The following is a 20840-nucleotide window of genomic DNA, read 5'->3' on the forward strand; positions in this document are numbered from 1 at the left end:
AGCTTCCGCTAAGGAAGCGAAAGTCAAAGCGTCTACTTCCGGAATGGACCTCGCGACACACTGTAGCCAAGTTAACAGCCAGTCGGATACCAGGAGAGACCGTAAGGCGAAGACGCAGGCGCGAATCACGTGACGCTACGGAGGTAGGGTGGAATTATAAATTCTCGTGTGAAAACCACGTCTCTCCCCGCGAGAACGTGGTTGAGCCTTCGCGGCCTGGGCTGAGCTGCCAGGCAACAGTTCGGCTCTGAGAGGCATAGGCTCTCCCGCAGCATTGCTGCCGCTCTCCCCACGCCCAGAACTTCCCTCTGGGCGAACGTGACGATATGAAATATGGCAGATGGAGGGCTTGGTAGAGAAAATAGGTCAGAAAAATGAAAAAAGTAATAGTGGCCCTATAGTATCTCGAACCAATAAGATGAAACCATATAGCAAACACTCTGGGCACGGTGGCGCAGTCCTGTAATCCTAGCTACTCTGGAAGCTGAGGCAGAATGGCAAGTTCGAGGCCAGGACGGGCAATTGAGTGAAACCCTGCCTCAAAAAGGGCTGAGGGTGTATGTCAGCGTTCGAACACCTTGCTAACATCCTCGAGTCCCTGAATGGAATCCTCAGTACGACAAAAAAAAAAAAAAGTAGTGATAACTACCAAAAGAATGAGTTTTTTATAAACTTGGATTCAATCCCAGCTTTTCCTCCATCCCTACCATCTTTCGTACAACTATTTGTAAATGTATAGTTTAGTAGCTTCATTTGTATTCACACTTTCATGCAATAGCTCTCTAGAACTACTTTTTCATCTTGCAAAACAAATTGCCAAGCAGCTCGGGAGGCTTAGTTAGACAGGAGGATCAGGAGTTCAAAGCCAGTCTCAGCAATTTAGCACGGCACTTAGCAACTCAGTGAGACCCTGTCTCTAATAAAAATATATTTAAAAAAAAAAGTGCTGGGAATGTGGCTCAGGGGTTAAGCACCCCTGGGTTCAATCCCCAATACCAAAAAAAAAACTGAAACTCCCTTGCACAGCTCCCCATTGCTTTCCTATCAGCCTCTGGCAACTAGCATTCTTCATTCTTTTTGACTCTAACTACTTGGATGCTTCATATAAGTGGAATCATACAGATTTGTCTTTTTTGTGACTGGCTTTTTTTACTTAGTGTAATATCTTCAAAAATCCCAGCTATTCTTTCACCTAGCTCGTGATCTGGAATGTCACCTCGGTTTCTTCAAAAAACACCAACAGGATGTGGGTCAGGCATATAGGAGGTGTTTAGTGCATATTGATTCTCTAAATAATGTTAGCTAATGGTGGTACTGAGGATTCCATACATTGCTCTTAAAGGACAATTGATAAAAATCTTAAACCAGAGGAATTTCTCTTTTCTTCTTTTAAAAATTTACTAATATATGCCAGGGGCAGTGGCGCACACGTGTAATCCCAGAGGCTTGGGACACTGAGACAGGAGGATCTCGAGTTCAAAGCCGCCCTCAGCAAAAGCGAGGTGCTAAGCAACTCAGTGAGACCCTGTCTCTAACTAAAATACAAAATAGGGCTGGAGAAGTGGGTCAGTAGTTGAGTGCCCCTGAGTTCAATCCCCAGTATCCCCCACCGCCAAAAAAATTTTTTAACTAATACAAAGGATACATAGTATGCAACTTAACATAAAATGTATAATCTTTATTATAAATTTCCTATAACCAACTGAATCTCACAAAATGCTTTCAGTTTTGCCAAGCTCTTGAATCACAAGTCAACCTGCAGTTCCATTTAACAAGTGAGTATAGTTTTGGACTATTCACTGCTATTTCCATTTGCGTGAATAAGATGGAAATGAAAATGAGACTTGTATAGGAACTTCATTAATTTGCCAGCGACTTGAGGAACATCTTTGCTGAATTATATAATTTTTGAACACTGGAAGAGTTTCAATGTTGCTATTGGACAGTGTAATAGCTATAGATATGATACACTTTTAATATACATTATTAACATTTTCTCAACTTTCTTTTTTAAAAATATTTAGTTGTAGTTGGACACAATACCTTTGTTTTATTTATTTGTTTGTTTGTTTTTATGTGGTGCTGAGGATCGAACCCAGGGCCTCACGCATGCTAGGCGAATGCTCTACTGCTGAGCCACAACCCCAGCCCTTTCTCAGGTTTCTTAAGTCTAGACCGTCAACGAAATGAATAAGTCCAGCTTTATCTAACATTGTCAATTTCTGTGGTGTATATTCTCCCACCATGGCTGATTTCAATCTATCAGTATGCAGCATCCCTGAAAATGAAATTGAAGAGAGGTGTATGCATCATCACACAGTAATTCCTCAAGACCAATTCAATAGTTTAGGCTTTCTAGTTTCTTGTCTTGATATGGAAAGAGCTTAGAAATCATCACTCCCAGACTGGGGATGGAGCTCAGTGGTAGAGCACTTGCCTGACATATATTGGGCCCTGGGTTCAATCCCCAGTAACTGAAAAAAATAAATAAAAGTGATCGGGTCCATCCTCACAAGAAAAAAGACAAATTTAACAATCCTTCTTGACTCATTAGAGAATTAAGGTTTTATAGTACAAACCTCATCCCCCAAGATGGAAAAACAGATGAAATCAGAAAAAAAGTTAGAACAGAAAGTCATGACTACTAAGAGCAAAAATTACTATGGGAACCAGTAACTCATAGGAATACTTATAGCATAATTGACTAATTGCTGGCAGCTAAACACAGACTAGCTTGAGAGATTTTAAAAAAAAAAAAAAACTCTTGGGGGCCCATCCTTAAGTGGTCACTCATGTTTTTATACATTTTACCTGGAGTCTCACTGAAGACTGAAGAAAAAAATCCCTTCATGCTTCCAGTAGGGAGAGGGGAAAGTAGTCATTTTGCAGTATGGCATCCTGTTCTTAACAAAGATATGCTTCTCAAGAAAAAAATTTTAACAGAAACTTGGGTTTTTACCAGATCCTATCTAATGTGGGAAAAAGGAATTACCCAACTGCAGTCTCCTATAACCTTCCTGTTTCACTTCATATTTTCCTTACAACTAGACACACATATGGCAGAAATTTTGGAATTATCCGACTGAGAATTTAAAATAACTATGATTAATATGTTAAAGACCCTAATGGAAAAAGTGGACAACACACAAGAACAGGTGGGTAATGTTAGCAGAGACATGAAAACTAAGAATCAAGCTGGGCATGGTGACACACACCTGTAATACCAGTTGTTAGAAGACATGCATGAGGATGGCAAGTTCAAAACCAACCTGGGCAATTTAGCAAAACCCTGTCTCAAAAATAAAACAAAAGGACTCAGGATATAGAACAGTCGTAGATTCAATTCCCAGTACTGCAAAAAAAAATAATAAATAAAATAAAATAAAAGGAAAAGGATAAAGAAAGAAAAGAAAAGGCTAGAAATCAACAGAAAACAATGTCTTTGGTGGATTCATCAATAGACTGGAGATGACACAGAAAGAATCAGTTGGCTTGAAAATATGTCAATAGAAACTTCCTAAGCTGAAAAACAAAGAGAATAAAGTATGAAAAAAAAAAGCAGAATATATAGATACAATAAAAGTAAATAAACTCATGATTATAGATAATAGTAAAACAATTAGAAAATGATAAGTTTTTAATATTTGCTACCTTTACTTTTTAATATAACATTAAATTTTAAGTTTAGATCATTCAATTTTTTAATAATGACATTTTTAAAAAACTTGCAAAATTAATGAAAATTTGACAAGCTCTTGAAAGTCAGCATCAGCTGACACACCACTGATAAAATAAAGATTCATTGGAAATATCATATTTAGATTTAAATACTCTGTTAAGTTTCTATTACATGCTGAACCTTGTGGTAAGGAGTTTGTATATATTATTTCATTTTTATAACTGATATCATCATTGCCATTTTTTAAAATTAAAAACTGAGGCTTGATTAATCTATACAAAGGCAGACACTTAGAGTATGACAAAACTAACATTTGAACCCAAGTTATTGTTCTTTCTATTCACTGCTTTCTGAGGCTTACAGTATGAGACTAGGACAAAGAAAAGGATATTGACTCTTTGGTTCTTCCATTTTCCTCCAACTCTACTGTGAACCCAGGAATTCTGTGCCTGATTAGACAAAGGAAGTGTCAATTACAATAATTCTTCAGGACATTGCTATGGTTACCAAACAGTGCTCCAGGCTGGACATTCCAGAAGAGGACAAGGAGGAACCAAGATGGCCTTCTTCAACTTATATCTATTGGGATATCAACATCCCTTTCAGAACAAAAAAAGAGACATAACTGAAGAAACAAGTAAGGGTAATGTAGAATAGAGGGTTAGAAGGGCCACTTGTTTTCCTAGCCACTTCCACTGGTCAGTTTGTAGCTACTTCCTTTCCTACCTTTAGTTAGAGATTTATCCTATCAACAAGGTCAACACTTGCCCTAATTAAAATTTTGGAGCAAGGACATCCATTACCTTCATTTTTCTGTCATTTAATATCAAATAAATGTATTCTTATTCATTCATTTGCTCATTTAGCCAACATATATTAAGCACACAGTTGTGTGCCAGGCTTTATGTTGCTGACCAGGGTTAAAAGATGAATAAAGAAGGCTTCTACTATCTAATTAGGAAGATAAGTATGCAAACAAAAAATAATATATGATTAAATATGGACTTATGCGACTGCAAAGGAGGAAGTGCCTTATACTATTGGGTTTGGAATAAGAATATGGGGATCCTTTAAAGAAGACGTCACAGAGGAAATGCTTCTAAACTGAGTGTTAAAAGGATGACTAAAGTTCCTCAAGTAAACAAGAAGGGAATATAGTACAGACAGAAGAACAGAGACCTAGAGAACCATATTAAGTGAATTCCAAGCACTTAGATACAGATGAAGGGTAAAATGGAGAGGTGCTAGGAGGCAGACCTTGAAAACTAGTTATAGGCCAGATAATTGAAGATGCTGTTAACCATGCTAAGCATTTTAACTTTATAGGGGAATGTTGAACTTAGTAAATATTAGATCTGTATTGTACTCACAATGCCTAGCTGTTCCTCATACATAATAGAGGTTTAATAAATATTTATGGGGTGAATGAATAAATTATTTTGAATGACTATAAAAATAGGAAGTTAGGGGAGATTTTGCAGGAGATATGAGAATTTATTTAGGTCTTAAATGATGAATTGTCCAAAAGCACAGAAACTGAGGAAAAGGATCTTCCAGGTAGAATGGGACCATGTGAATGAAAATAAGTGTAGATGGATGCTAAGCAAAAGCTGTACTGGGTAGGAGAAGAGGTGATCAGGAAAGTATAAAAGCACAAAGATTATAAAGGACAATCTATATATTAAACAGTCCTCCAATAGGCACTCTCTGACCTCTTTCTAATTCCACCAAAGTTCTATTCTACTATTCACCTTCCAGGTAAGATTTATACAAAGATCCCAGTGATGGACCCTAGAAATCCCTTAATAACCCTATTCCAACCCTTTCCACTCTTCTTGCCCCCATTTCTTATGGGTCCCAGCATTACACCATGGGGCTGTTTTCAAATAAAGAGGTGCTCTTCTGGACCTCGCTCAGAAATCAAACACTCCCCTTTGGGAAACAGACCAATTTCCCTTGCTCCACCCTCTCCTGGCTGCTGTAACCCTACTACTTTTACTAGATGGGCCTGCATCACCATAAACAAACTGGGATTTTCCTACCCTGTAAATCACTTAAACACTGGTAAGGGCTGAGGGTGTTGCTTGGTGGTACAACACTTGCCTAGCATGTGCAAGGCCCTGGGTTCAATCCCTAGCATCCAAAACAAAAACATAAAAGCTCACTGAAGTCTGGGCCTTTGAATTAATTTCTTTGTAGGTGAGGCAGAGAGGAAGACTTCACTTTATAAAGTCCTCTATAAGATGATAGGGAAGTATCCTGATATCACCTGCTTACTCAAGTTTTTTCATTCTGTTGTTGGAGCATCAGAGACAGGAGCCTTGGTCAAATTGGTGGCCTACATAGAATGTGAAGTTAAAGGGACAGTACATCAAATTTGCTATTCCTACTCCCTGCTTATTTCCCTTCCAGAGGGTTAGGCACGGTGGCACACAGCTGTAATCCCAGCTACACAGGAGGCTGATGCAAAATGATCACAAGTTCAAGGCCAACCTCAGCAACTTAGCAAAACCCTCTCTCAAAATTAAAAAGTAAAAAGGTCTGGAGATGTAGCTCAGGGTAGAGTACCCATGAGTTCAATCCCTAGTACTGAAAAAAATAAAAGGACAGAAGATTTTCACTTGATAATTTCTAATTATCAATACTTTTATTGATTCAAGTATTTAATGATAAACAACTATTTACTACATATGTAAGAGGCATATTTATGAGTCCTGACTGGTTTAGATTTATTTTTATCTTTTTTTAATTTAAACTTGGAATTGAACCCAGGGTGCTTTTCCACTAAGCTGCATCCCTAGCCTTTTTATTTTTTATTTTGTGACAGGATCTTTTTATATCATCCTTGAAGGTTAATGCCATCAGGAGGAGGAGGAGGAGGATATGATGTCATTTTAGTAAATTTGAAATGGAAAGGAAAAATCTCATATGGTCAGTCCACCATTTTTCAGAATTTTTTAATGATATAATGTCAAAATTATAGAAAAGTTGTGATGTAAGGCTAATATAAGGAGATTCCCTACACCTTTTAAGCAAATTAGCCAATTAGTAATATTTTTCCACTCTTGAGTCTGGGATGTAGTTCAGTGTTGGAACACTTGTCTAGCACATGCATGACCCAAGTTCAGTCCCCAGCACCACATACACATGCACACACATACACATACCCACACAAGCCACTTTCTTTGTCTTGTCTCTTATCTATTTATCTAATATCTTTCTCAGCTAATTGAGAATAAGTTGCTCATAACCCTTTACTACTAAATATTTCTGCTTGATTTCCTAAGAACAACAACTTATACACAGTACAGGTTTCAATTCAGCAAATCTTAACATAGATACAATATTATCTAACTAGATAGTCCATATTCCAATTTTTGCCAATTGTTCTGTTAATATCATTTAGAGCACATTTTTTCCTTCCATGATGTAGGAAAGGTTCATGTGTTGATAAATTGTTGAATTTAGTGAGCTTGTCTCTTCAGTCTCCTTTAATCTGGAACAGTTTCTCGTTGTTTCATGACACTGACATTTTTGTAATAGCACAGACGAGACATTTTGTGGAATATTCCTTAATTTTGGTTTGTCTGATGTTTCGCATGATTAGATCTGGTTTAAGCATTTTTGCAGGAATAAGTGACATTGTGTGCTCAGTACACCATATAAGGGCTTATTGTGTTATTTTTAGCCCATTACTGATGATGTTAACTTTGACCACTTAAAGTGATTTGCCAGTTTTCTCCACTGTTGAGTTACCATTTTACTTTTGTAATTAATAATTTCTGATACTTTGAAAAAATGTAAATATCCTATTATTCATCATACTTTCACCCACTAGTTTTAGTATCCATTAATGGTTCTGTGTGAATTAATTATTTCTATGATAGTGGTAAAATGGTGATTTTTCTAATTGTAGTAGACTTTTTTTTTTAAAGAGAGAGAGAGAGAATTTTAATATTATTTATGTATTTATTTTAGTTTTCAGCGGACACAACATCTTTGTTTGTATGTGGTGCTGAGGATCAAACCTGGGCCACACGCATGTCAGGCGAGCGCGCTACCGCTTCAGCCACATCCCCAGCCCCTGTAGTAGACTTCAACTCAAAATTTACAGGAATGTGGTTTTTGTTTTGTTTTGTTTGGTTGTGTTGTGTTTGTGTGTTTTGGGCTGTGTGGGAGGGGTTTGGAGGATAGAACCCAATGGCACTCTACCACTTCTTTTTATTTTTTATTTTGAGACAGAGTCTCACTATGTTGCCAAGGCTGGCCTCGAAATTCGAATCCTCCTGTCTCAGCCTCCCAAGCATTGTCACCGTTCCTGGCTACAGCAATGTTTTAAGTGACCTACCTTAATTGAAATTTTTTAATATATTTATGTTTTAGTTGTAGTTGGACACAATACCTTTACTTTATTTTTATGTGGTGCTGAGGATCGAACCTAGGGTCTCGCACATGCTAGGCGAGCGCTCTACCACTGAGCCACAACCCCAGCCCCTTCATTGAACTTTTCTAGAACATTCAATTTGGTTTTTGTAGAAACACCTGCTCTTTTTTTTTTACATTTTTTATTAGTTTAAATAATATTTCACTAAATTTAAAATGACAATCACAAAGTTAACCTGAGTAAATTGGGTTTTTTTGGAAGGGGGTCACAACAGACTCTTGATAAGCTTGAAGTTCAACTGTGGGAGCAGAAGAATGCAGGTATTCTAGATATAGCTCTCAGCTACAAAGGGAGTATTACAGGTATCTTTAAAATGTTTTCAGAGGAAATGGAGACCATAAATTAATCTGGCAATCCTAATAAATGATGCATTCTTAGGAGAATTTCTACTGCATATAATTTTGAGCTGTTCATATTTAATGTTCTGAAATACTTCAAGAAACTAGGATTTCTTGCCAAGTGTGGTGGCGCATGCCTGCAACCCCAGTGACTCTAAAGGCTGAGGCAGAAAGATTGAAGTTCAAGGCCAGCCTTAGCAACTTAAATAGGCCTTAGGTAACTTAGCAAAACCCTGTCTCAAAATAAAAAATAAAGGGCTGTGGATGTAGCTCAGAGGTAAAGTGTTCCTGCATTGAATCCCCAGTACCAAAAAAAAAAAAAAAGGAGAGAGGAAGAGAAAAAAAAAAAAAACTAGGAGACAACTTAAATGACCTTGCCCTTAACCAGGTTGGAGGCTACCAAATCCAATATGAGGGACAGGAGAGGAAAAAATGTCAAATCCCTTTCCAGACAGTTCAGATTTTCAGAATTCCTTGTGGTAAAATATCACCCAAATATATTGACAAGCTGTCCCAAAATTCAGATGGACCCAGAATAGACAAGGCAATCTTGAGCAAAGACACTTCTTAATTTAAAATATTCTACAAAGCTAAAGTAATCAAGACAGTAGGGAACTGTCATAAGGATTAACATAGATCAATAGAATAGAGTTTAGAATCCGGAAGTAAACCCTACACTTTATGGTCAATTGACTTTCAATGAGCATGCCAACACTTCAGTGATGAATAGCCTTTTCAACAAATGGTTCTGAAAAAACTGAATATTACCATGCAAAAGAGTGAAATTATACCTCCATATCACACTATGTACTAAAATTAACTCAAAATGGATATTAGATATAAATGTAAAACTGAAACTTTAAAACTCTTAGAATAAAATATAGAAGTAAATTTTGAAATTTTAGGCAATGGTTTTTTAGATATGACACTAAAAACACAAGTGATAGAAGGAAAAATAGATAAATTGGATTTCCTCAAAACAAAATACTTGCCAGGTGCAGTGGTTCAAACCTGTAATCCCAGAAACTCAGGAGGCTAAGACAGGAGATCAGTTGCAGGCCAGCTTTGGTGTCTCAAAATAAAAATAAAAAGGGCTGGGGATGTGGCTCAGTGGTAGAGAACCCCTGGATTCCATCCTCAGTATCAAAAAAAAAAAAAAAAATTTAGGGTTGGGTTTGTGGCTCAGTGGTGGAGCGCTTGCCTAGCATGTATGAGGCACTGGATTCAATCCTTAGCACCACATAAAAATAAATTAATAAAATAAAGTTTAGTCATGTATGACTAAAAGATAAATAAATAAAAACTTAAAAAAATAAAATAAAGTTTAAAATTTATATGTTTGTATTATAAGAAAGATTTAAAATAAAGAAGTTTAAACCTTTAAGCCAGGTTTAATGAGCCAGGCGTGCGGCACACACCTGTAATCCCAGCGGCTCAGGAGGCAGAGGCAGGAGGATTGCAAGTTCAAAGCCAGCCTTAGCAATTTAACAAGGCTCTGAGCAACTCAGTGAGATCCTATCTCTAAATAAAATACAAAATTGGGCTGAAGATGTGGCTCAGTGGTCGAGTGCCCCTGAGTTCAATCCCCAAGACCAAAATAATAATAATAATAATAATAATGAAAGAAAATTAAACTTGTTAAAAAAAAAACATAAAAAAAGACTCTGGACCCAGGTAATTTTGATGGAAAAATTTTTAAAAAACAGATAATTCCATTTTAAAAGGCACAGAAAACAGTGTGAATAATTTATTAATTTTACCATATCAAAACAAAACTGATAAAATAATAAATATAATAAGAATATAGTACAAAAGAAGCCATAGACCAAAGTAAATATAAATTAACAAATCACACTAGCAGATAAAACTCAAGAATATATTAAAAATAACACTTAAAATCAAGTCAGGCTTATTTCAGGAATACGGTGATAATTTAATATTAGATAATATATTAATATATAATACATTACACCTATATGTCAAATTAAATACACACACACATGCCCATGAAATGAAAAGACAATTGATATTTTTTAAAAAACACTTTGTAAATTAAGAATTAAAGTGCCTCCGAGGTACTGAGGAGGTTGAGGAAAGAGGATTACAAGTTCCAGACCAGCATGGGGAACTTAGAGACATGTTGTCTCAAAATAAAAAATCAAAAGGGCTGGGGATGTAGCTCAATGGTAAAGTGACCCTGGGTTCAATCCTTAATACCACCAAAAAAAAAGAGAAAAAAAAGAATAAAAGCATGACCAAAGCTGGGTCTGGTGGCTGGCTCAGGAAACTAAGGCAAAAGGGGCCCTGGAGTTTGAGGGCAACATAGCAAGACCCAATCTCAAATTAAAAAGAAAGGATAATGGCTGGGTATGATGGTGCATGCCTGTAATCCAAGTGGCTCGGGAGGCTAGGACAGGAGGATCGCAAGTTCAAAGCTAGCCTCAGCAAAAAGTGAGGTGCTAAGTAACTCAGTGAGACCCTGTCTCTAAATAAAATACAAAATAGGGCCAGGGATGTAGCTCAGTAGGCCAGTGCCCCTGAGTTCAATCCCTGGTACCAAAGAAAGAAAAAAAGGATGACCAATGTGTCTGATGAACACAGATGCAAAAATTCTCAACAGAACACTAGCAAAGCAAATCAAGAAGATTATATACCATTATCACATCCTGGAGGTACAAGGATGTTTCAAAATATATCAATCAACAAATTTAACATATTTACATCAACAGAGTAAAAGACAAACACCATATGATTATCTCAAATGATATAGAAAAGTCATTTGCCGGGGTTTCTGTTCGCGACTAAAAGGCTCAGGGGTCACTCCAGGTAAACAGGGCTAACTGGGCTGCGTAAAATAACCTCACAAGAGACACAAATACCTTTTTCTTTGGGATCGCTATGACCGCTCCTCTGACCTTAAGGGTCCACAGGAAGAGAGAGATCGAGATACGCGCTGACCCCTTTTATTGAGGAGAAGCTATTCAAAGGAGGCAAGGGGCCAGGTTTCAGGGGGCTGAGTCTATCTTCATGATGTCCACTGTCAGCAGGTTGACTGACATCTGGGTAGGCCACACCCAAAAGCACAGTAAGAGAAGGAGACACACACAAGGCACATCCTTGGAAGATTCTATCCTAAACAGGGCAAGGGATTATATTACAAAGGAACAGGTGAGCATAGCTCCACCCATGGGGCTATAGGAAGACACGTGAGAAGACACAGTCGCTCAAACCCTAGAAGAGCAGGGCAGTCTAGCAGCATGGGTGCCCAGCACATTGCCCAGCAGGGGAGTTAACTCAGTCATGTGCGAGGTTGGTCTCCCACAGTCATTTGATCAAATTCAACATCACTTCATAATAAAAACACTGAACAAATTATATATGGAAAGAATGTTCTTCAACATAACAAAAGCCATATATAATTATTCAACATCATATTGAAATGGGGAATGAGGATGCCCACTTTCCCAACTTTTATTCAATGTAGTACCAAACACATATCCTACATATTCACATGTATAATTCATGTATTCAATAATATTCAGAATATATAAGAAACTCCTAAGTAAGGCACAAATCTAGACTTCCCCTGTGAATCAGGGGGACCTCCCTTGACCATACAGTCCCTTCAATCTGTTGCACCCATTCCTTTCACCACCTTCCTCTCCCCACTCCTAACCCCAATTATAACAAAACTGGAATGATAATTTTATACTAACAGCCTAGAGAAAAACACCTGTGCTGATTATCTTTCCAGTTTTGATCTGATTATGATCATAAAGTCGAATAGGCCTTCATGGCTGCCCAGAAATCACACTACATTTCCTTTTTTATTTTCTGTGCTGGGGATTGAACCTATGGCTTCACACATGCTAGACAAAACACTTTACCACTGAGTCACATCCCCAGTCCATGACTTACTTTCTATTTCACAGGGGAAAATAAAAGCTATTGAAAGATAATTTCTAAAAGCTCTCACAAACCACATCTGTCTGTCTACCCACATATGTGCCTGTATCTTTTTTATTATAATGAATGGTCCACACACCTATTAAGATAAACCCTTCACTTGTGCACCAGATTCCATCTCTTTTTTTTAATATATTTTTTATTTAGTTGTAGATGGACACTATATATTTATGTATGTATTTATTTTTACTTGGTGCTGAGGATTAAACCCAGTGCCTCATATGTGAGGGCCAAGCCCTCTACCACTGAGGTACAGCCCCAGCCCCTCCATCTCTTTTTGACTACTCAAGGACACCTACTCACTCTCACATTAATTTTACCACCTCTGATCATTTCTGTCTGTACACATACATGCTTTGAGCCCTGTTCTCCTATCACTCTTAGCTTTATACCTACACACTCCTCTTGGTCCAAAAGTGTCTTGATCAAGACCAATTTTCAAATAAACTGCCTCTAATCTGGCCCTTTGCTGGGATGACTTCCTTGCCTTATTATCCTCTTCAAGCACCATCTTTCCTGCTTCCCTGATTCCCATCTCCACAGAGCAAATTCTCCAAAGGAGTTGTCTGTTCTTGCTGTACTTTGTTCTGCCATTCTCTCTTGAGCTCATTCCAGCCAGGTTCTTGCCCCCATCACTCCATTAAAACTGCCAGTATCCAGTCACCCGTAACTTAAATGTATTGCTAACATATAAAATTTTATTTCTCATCTTATTTAACATAACAACAGAAATGTACAACAGAACTCAGATGGTTCTGAATCCTGGTGCTGCTAAAGTTGCTTGAAATAAATGGTCAGCTGAGAGGGGTTTAAGCCGGTGAACCTGTAGTAGGGGACGTGCATCATACCTTTCTAGTGCCTCAGAACTAGTTTGGGAAATTCACAAGGGGAGCAGGGAGATTATAAATAAAATATAGCATTCTTTTTTATTTCTAACAAGCCTATATCCATTTTGTTTACCCCACTTTTTCTCATTTCAATTTCTATATGCATTAATTCAGGGAACCCATAGTGCCTTGACTACTTACCCTTAGTTTCCACAAGCCAAACCATTTTTAAGCCACCCTTGTCTCCAGAATGATTCCTTAATCTTCAGTTATTTTCTAGCCAAACTCATCTTCTTAATTTCCCCCTTTATCCACAGTTTGACTTTCTGCTGTTTCAGATACCTGTCATCAATCACAGTCCAAAAATATGAAATGAAAAATTCCAGAAACAAACATTCTTATGTTTTAAATTATGCACTTTTGTGTGTGTGTGTGTGTGTGTGTGTGTGTGGTGCTGGGGGTTGAACCCAGGGCCTTGGGCATGTAAGGCAATCACTACCAACTGAGCTATATCCCCAACCCCAATTGTGATTTTGAGTATAATGATAAAATCTTGCATTGTCCTGCATGGTACATAAATTGTCCCTTTGTCCAGTGTATCTATGCTGTATATGCTACTCACCCATTAGTCACTCATTGGTCATCTTGGTTTTCAAAACCACTATCACAGTGCTGGTGTTCAAGTAACTCTTAATGTAGTAGCCCAAGATTTCATCCCAATGCCTACATCATTCACCTAACTTCATCTCATGGTATAGGCACTATATTTTCTCACATCATCATAGAAGGGTAAGTACTGTAATAAGATTTTGAGAGACAAAACACATCCACATAAATTTTATTAGCGTACTTAATTTTACTTAATTATTGTTAATCTATAACTGTGCCTTTTGGAGGGGGTATTGGGGGTTGAACTCTGGGGCACTCAACTACCAAGCCACATCCTCAGCCCTATTTTGAATTTTATTAGAGATAGGGTCTCACTGAATTGCTTAGCGCTTTGCTAAATTGCTGAGGTTGGCTTTAAACTCGCCTCCCAAGCTGAGATTACAGTTGTGCACTACCACGCCTGACCATCCGTGCCTAATTTATAAATGAAAACTTTATAATAGGTACGTCTGTACAGGAAAAAACATAAGATATCCAGGTTTGGGTAATATCCATGGTTTCAGGAACCCACTGGGAGTCTTGGAACATGTGTCCCTCCGATAAGGGGGATTACTGTGCATTCTTTCAAGCAACTTGACTCTTGTCTACCTGCTCTAGCATTTCCATCTGTTCTCTATGCTCAAATCAGCCACATTCTTACCTGGCTCCTCAGCTAGGCCTTTTACTGTAACTATTAAAAAACCTATTATTATTCACTCTTTGCATTCCTAACACTATCATGATATACTTTTAGGTCATTCACAATTTTTCTTTGAAAGATAGGTTGTTCTTTCTTCTAGTAGGTGTAAGTGTATTAACATTCAACTCAAAAGGGCCCACTCAGGCTTCCCTTATTATAGTCATAATGCAAAATCACAGAGGTGAGTCAACATATGTAATAAAAATCCTGCTAGTCCCACCTCATTTCTTTCTTTTCTTCCTTAGCCAAAATTGAAAAACCAAAGAGGAAAATATTGTATGAAGAGCATGTTTTAGTCTTTCCTCAACTTCAGAAACACAGTTTTATCAGGTACCCAAAATTATTCAGTTTGAGGGAGCTAAGCAAATTCCCAGTGCCTTTCCTTACTTGTAAGTAGAGGTCATAATGTTTACCTTGTATTATGGAAATTAAATAATGTATGCAATATACCTAATACCTAGCACATAAAGGTGTATAACAGATGATTGGAGGAAAAGTCATAAATCATATGAAAGTTAACTATTTATATATGGAATATGTTCCTTTCCTATGACTTGATTATCTTTGTCTACTGCCAAGACTGGATGCCTGGAAAACAGATTTTGGGTTGTTTTTTCTTTGTTGTTGTTGTTGTCGTTATTATTTTAGTACTGGGGATTGAACCCAGAGGCTCTTTACCACTGAGCTACATCCCCAGTCATTTTTATTTTTTTTATTTTGAGGCAAGGCCTCACTGAGTTGCTCACAGCCTCACTAAGTTGCTGAGGCTGGCCTCAAACTTGCAATCCTGCCTCAGCCTCCCGAGTTGCCGGAATTACCTGTGTGCACCCTGTTCCCAGCTGGAAAACAGGAAACACTGTTAACTGTTACTAAACTGTGTTTTAGGGTTTTTTAAATACTTTTTTTAGTTGTTGATGGACCTTTGTTTAATGTATTTATTTATTGAGGAGTAAAAATTGCTAGTTTCAAAGGATATTTCATATAGTCCCTGAAAGAGCCTGATCAACTACAACTACCCACAGAAGAGCACCTCTGACCAATGACTAGAACTCTCATCCACCAACCATTCCTATCCCTCCCAGACTCACCCTTCCTAATCATAATCAGAGTTGTTCTACAGGCTCAGCTTAGCTTCCAGAATTCATTCAGAATCTTATGCCCTGGTCTCTTGAGTATGTAAGTTTGCCTGGGTGAGCAAGCCTTTATATTTATGCCCCTTCCTTTGCTAAATCTGTTTCACCTCCTGCTTTGAGCCCTGTTCTCCTATCACTCTTAGCTTCATACCTACACACTCCTCTTGGTCCAAAAGTGTCTTGGTCAAGACCAATTTTCAAATAAACTGCCTCTAATCTGGCCCTTTGCTGGGATGACTTCCTTGCCTTATTATCTGAAGACCCTAGGTCAAGTTGGATCTCACAAGTACAGGAAGTCAGGACATTGCCCACTGAATGGAGTTCTCAGAGGCCAATGGATGGGGGTGGGTGGTAGAGAGAAATTATGCTTGTTCTTTCTTGAAACAAATTACCTCTCCCTGATAGACTCTAGTGACTGGCTTCTAACCACAGACACACAGACCTCCAAGTTCTGCACATCCAAAGGGCCTCAATCCAGTTTCCTCCATTGCTTGTCCTTATTCCCCTTCCCAGAGGAATTTACTAACATGTCTTCAGAGTTGCTCTCACTTCTAGTTTCAAATTAATTTCTTCAATGAAAGGTTAATCTCAAGACTGGTAAAAAGCTGAATACAACTAACTCTCTTATGTTCTTATTTTCTGAATCCTGTCATAGGATGCAACAGTTGCTTTCCCAATCCTGGTTGGAATGTCTTCTGCTCAATCTCCTAGGCCTCCTGGCCTCTCTGAGCTCCTTGCTTGGTGACCTACAGGTCAAGAGATGACTGGAAGTGCTACTCTTATATTCCAGCAGAGGGCACTGTAGGTCTGGCTTTTCAAACAGGAGCATGAATAGCACAATATTCACCCAAGAATGAACTGGTCACAGCCTGAGCCCCTCTGCTATCAAAGTTATAGAAATGTATCTTGGAAATAACCCACATTGTCTCGTAACTGCTACAGACCACCATACCCTATCCACATGAAACTAGAAGGAGGCACTCTTGCTAGTCATAGCCACGCTTTGCTGAAGCCTAGGGAGTGGGCTCCAAGCAGGCAACCATGTCTGTAAGCAGCAGACAGGACACTTTTTCCACAGGAGCTCAGCCTTTCCCCACCAGTCTTCCCTACTAGGACTGGTCCAATGCACTGGTAGAGTGATTCACCAAGATCCAGTACTCTGCTATCCTGAGACTGGCCATAGGAAATGAAGTTCCACATTTGGTAGAATTCAGAGAGGCAGGGTTCTGCCTCCATATCAAGGCAATTTTATCATATCTCCTACTCAACTCAAGGCTACTCCAGGTGAACAGACACCCTTCACAGGGTCTCTAATGAGCTGTGTGAAAGGAGCTCATCACAGGGCTGCTTCTATTAATCTTAAGTCCTCCTTGGTCCTTCCTGAAAGTCCTGATGAGGTTACTTCAAGGGGCAGTGCAGTCTAGGAGTAAGAGTGTGGGCTCCAGACCCAAGCTTCTTGGGTTAACTTGTGTCTCTACCACAAGCTAGTTTTATGACCTTGGGAAAATTTCTAAAATTCTCTGTGCCTCTGTCTCCCCTCTATAAAATAATAGTAGGTCTTACCTTACAGAGTTGTGTTAAACACGTTTATCAAGTATTGGCTACTTTTATTGTTATTATCTCTAGAAAATCCATGCAATCCACTTTAATCAGCAGTCTGCAACCAGCACTAAGTTCCGTTGCTGTCTCATGGCCCATCTACTTCCCCTGTGTTCAGAATTCTGAACAAGTACACCACTGTGAGAAAGGTATTTTTGAATGTGGAGGCAAAAGAACTGCCCCCATATGGAAAACATGCTCTGGGGATTGGTCTCGTTCCCTGGATATATGCTTTCCTGGGCTCCTCTTCACTTCATCCCAAAACATTGATAATTTCCTTGCATCAGGGAAGACAGTAAGTGCAAGATAGCCCTCCAAACACACTTCAGCTGATTTCAGTACATCTTAATGTTCCAGCCAACTTCAAGGGATTAATGTCCAATATTTGATATGACTTCCTAGAGAAGAGTCATTTTTATGTACAATATCATTAACATTTTCTCTCAAGCTAACCTTGCATGAATTTCTACTCAGTGTGGTATTACTCTGCGTACAGCAATCCAACTCCTAGACAATAGCAATTAATGTGTGTTGGATATTATCACCACTGTGTCCCAAGCCTTAATCTAGAAGTCACACTTCTGGGATCCTAAATTCAAATGACAAACTCAAATGTCACTGCTTCTAGGAAATGGTCCCTCATTACAATAACCTGTGATGAAATACAAATCACCCCTCTGGTTCAGTCTAAGCTTCCAAAACTCTATACTCTAAACAAGGCTTTAATACTGCCACCTCTTTTAGGTCCTCAGATATACAGGGAGGGGGTTCAAACTGTATCCCACCCTATTATAATTATTTCAAATACATAATGTTAGAGGAGATTTTGATTTGAGGGAAAAACGGAGAGAGAAGGATCAGAGATGATGAATGAGTGGGGCCAAGCTAAGAGAAAATCAGGAACATCCCTACAAAAGTAGCATCCCTACACTTCACCAGAGATGAGTCAGCAATCCTCAACCATTTTCAGAGAGAATGGCAAATACTGGACCACATCTAGTTCCTGACAAACATCAAAAAACAAGAAATATAAAAATCTGAGAGGGTGGGACAAAGCCACTACTTGATGTCAACAGAACAAGGCATTGAAAACATCAGATGTAGAGCTGGATTCTACTCTACATCAGACACTAGCTGGACGAAAGACAGCAAGGGGCCTAGCACCTTTTTCCCCTTGGATGACAGAATGGATGTAATGGCCAGGAGACAGAAATCTTGGAGGAAGCTACCCTGAATACTTCCCTTTTTCTCACTCCCTAAGTCATATTCTTCTGCATCCTAAATTTTCTCAAATCCATCCATTCTTGTTCAAGATTCTGAAATGCAAGCTGAATCTAGCCTATTTAAGTAGAACATGAATGTATTCTATTTTTAAAATATTTTAGTTATAGATGGACGTTATAACTTTATTCATCTATTTTTTATGTGGTACTGAGGATCAAACCCAGTACCTCACATGTGCAAAGCAAATGCTGTACCACTTAGCGACAACCCCAGCCCATGAATACATTATAAAAGAACACTTGGGGGGGTGCTAGGGTTGTGGCTCAGGGGTGGAGTGCTCGCCTAGCATGTCTAAGACTCTAGGTTCGAACCTCAGCACCACATAAAAATAAGACAAATAAAGATATTTATTTTTTTAATTGTATATGGACACAATATCTTTATTTATTTTAATATTTATTTTTTTAATTGTAGATGGACACAATATTTTAAAAAAAGAACACTGGGAAGCATATAAAAGCTGCAGGGGGAATGGAGAACCAAGCTTGATGTGGAATAACCAATAACAATGCTCAGAATCATGCCACAGACGTGGTTTGGCAGAGACATTACCTACATTCAGTGGGCACTGCTGACACCAAGGACACAGAGTCCTGGATACTGCTATACTGCTGTTGAGAAACAAGATTTAGTGACACTTCTCCCAATGCCCATCACTAGGAAAAATAATAATAAACTTTATCTAGCCACATCTCCCTTCCAACCTCATGTTTGATTCAAAATCTGGATCAGATGTATTTAATTAGACTAGCCAAAAGTTTTTGTCTACGTCCTTGCTGTGAAAGAGCCTGAGTGAGAAAGATCTGGTTTTCTCAGCCTCTAAAGTGAGATACAGGTTTTGTTTCATAAGAGATGCTTCCCAAGCATAATGAATGTTAGGTAATCACTACACTACCTTACGAGTCCCATCCCTTGTCCCTTTCCACTTCACCCAGCAATCCAGGAACTAAACCAACAAAAGTTCTCTGCTGCCTCTATAAAGCTTCTAATGCATTTGCCATCCTGCTCCCTAAAATGTTCTTTCTGGTTCTACTGTGGCTCAGGGACTCCTACTTATGGACTAAGACTTAGATCAAACATAACTTCCCATTTTAGGCCATTTGCAATTCTATAAACATGTCAATCCCAGGAAAGGAGTATCTATCCAGATAAGGATCCATCTTCCCCAGTATTAACCCTAAATATTTATCCAATATTCCGAGTTCAGAGAAGCAAGACAGCAGTGAGGGAATTCTTGTGATCACTCTTCCCCTCTGTCACAGTCATGGTGATTTGACTCCTGAGATCTTGAGAATTTGGTGTGAGGGGCTGGGATTGTGGCTCAGAGGTAGAGTGCTCACCTAGCATGCATTAGGCCCTGGGTTGATCCTCAGCACCACATAAAAATAAAATAAAATAAAGATATGTGTCCACCTATAAGAAAAAAAATAAATATTAAAAAAAAAGAGAATTTGGTGTGAGTGGTTAGGAGAGATCCCTGCCATGTACCTAGTTGATATGGAGACTACGGAATCACAGAACCAAATAGCCACATTTGCCAGGTACTCATTGAATGAATTTGTTCTTGTTTCAGACCAGAGGGAATCAGTGTCCACTAGGCTTCCCCCCATTATCTCAGAAGATGGGAGTTATTTCCTGCACCAGAATAGTCACATGATGCCGCAGTCTGGCTGGGCACAATCAGAAGCCACTTGTCAAAAGAAACTAACTTTATTTTTAGAACCACACACGCCAAACAAAACAGCCTCTCAGGAAAAATCCTCAGAGCCTCAACTGCCACCACCGGCTTTCCACAAGCCTCTCTCTCCCACACAAGCTTCTCTCCACCTCCCACAATCCTCCTGCTCTTGAGGCCGATTGGCTGGGTCACGTGGGCGGAGCCAAAAAAGTCCCCCAATGAGCAGCTCCGTGGTCTGAAAGGGCAGGGAAACAGCCCAATGATCATCACCGCAGAGGAGCCAATCAGCTAGATGTTGCTGGGGCCGAGGAGCCAATCAGCTAGATGTTGCTGGGGCCGCTGTGAGCCAATCATCAGCCGGCAGCTGGAAGTTTGCTGGCAGCTGGAAGTTTGCTGGGGCCCCTTCGGCTGTGGCTCTCAACATCTCCCCCTCTCTGTTTAAACAACAAGCATGTGGCTTAGGGACCGTGCCTGCCTTAGGTTGTCCAATAGTACATATGGTCCTTACCCGTTAGGTTGGTACCATTGCAATTGGATCTTACCC

The 20840-nt window shown here is 39.0% G+C and overlaps 1 protein-coding gene across 3 annotated transcripts in view; it reads left to right on the forward strand.

Moving 5' to 3' along the window:
- Window positions 1-33: 33 nt before the first annotated feature.
- The window catches only part of Tex49 (testis expressed 49), a 27593-nt gene continuing 6786 nt past the window's right edge, over window positions 34-20840 (forward strand). Inside the window, exons 1-5 of one of the 3 annotated variants that reach the window (XM_048802624.1) lie at window positions 34-143; window positions 1727-1775; window positions 3049-3155; window positions 4118-4316; window positions 20192-20271. In XM_048802624.1, coding sequence (XP_048658581.1) covers window positions 4238-4316; window positions 20192-20271 — 159 coding nt within the window. In that variant the 5' untranslated portion in view covers window positions 34-143; window positions 1727-1775; window positions 3049-3155; window positions 4118-4237. Of the gene's footprint in view, window positions 144-1726; window positions 1776-3048; window positions 3156-3673; window positions 4317-20191; window positions 20272-20840 lie in introns of those variants that run through there. The other 2 variants (XM_048802625.1, XM_048802626.1) reach the window with 2 other exon arrangements.

The sequence above is a fragment of the Marmota marmota genome, unplaced genomic scaffold, assembly GCF_001458135.2.
Source record: "Marmota marmota marmota unplaced genomic scaffold, marMar, whole genome shotgun sequence".
NCBI classification, from domain to species: domain Eukaryota; kingdom Metazoa; phylum Chordata; class Mammalia; order Rodentia; family Sciuridae; genus Marmota; species Marmota marmota.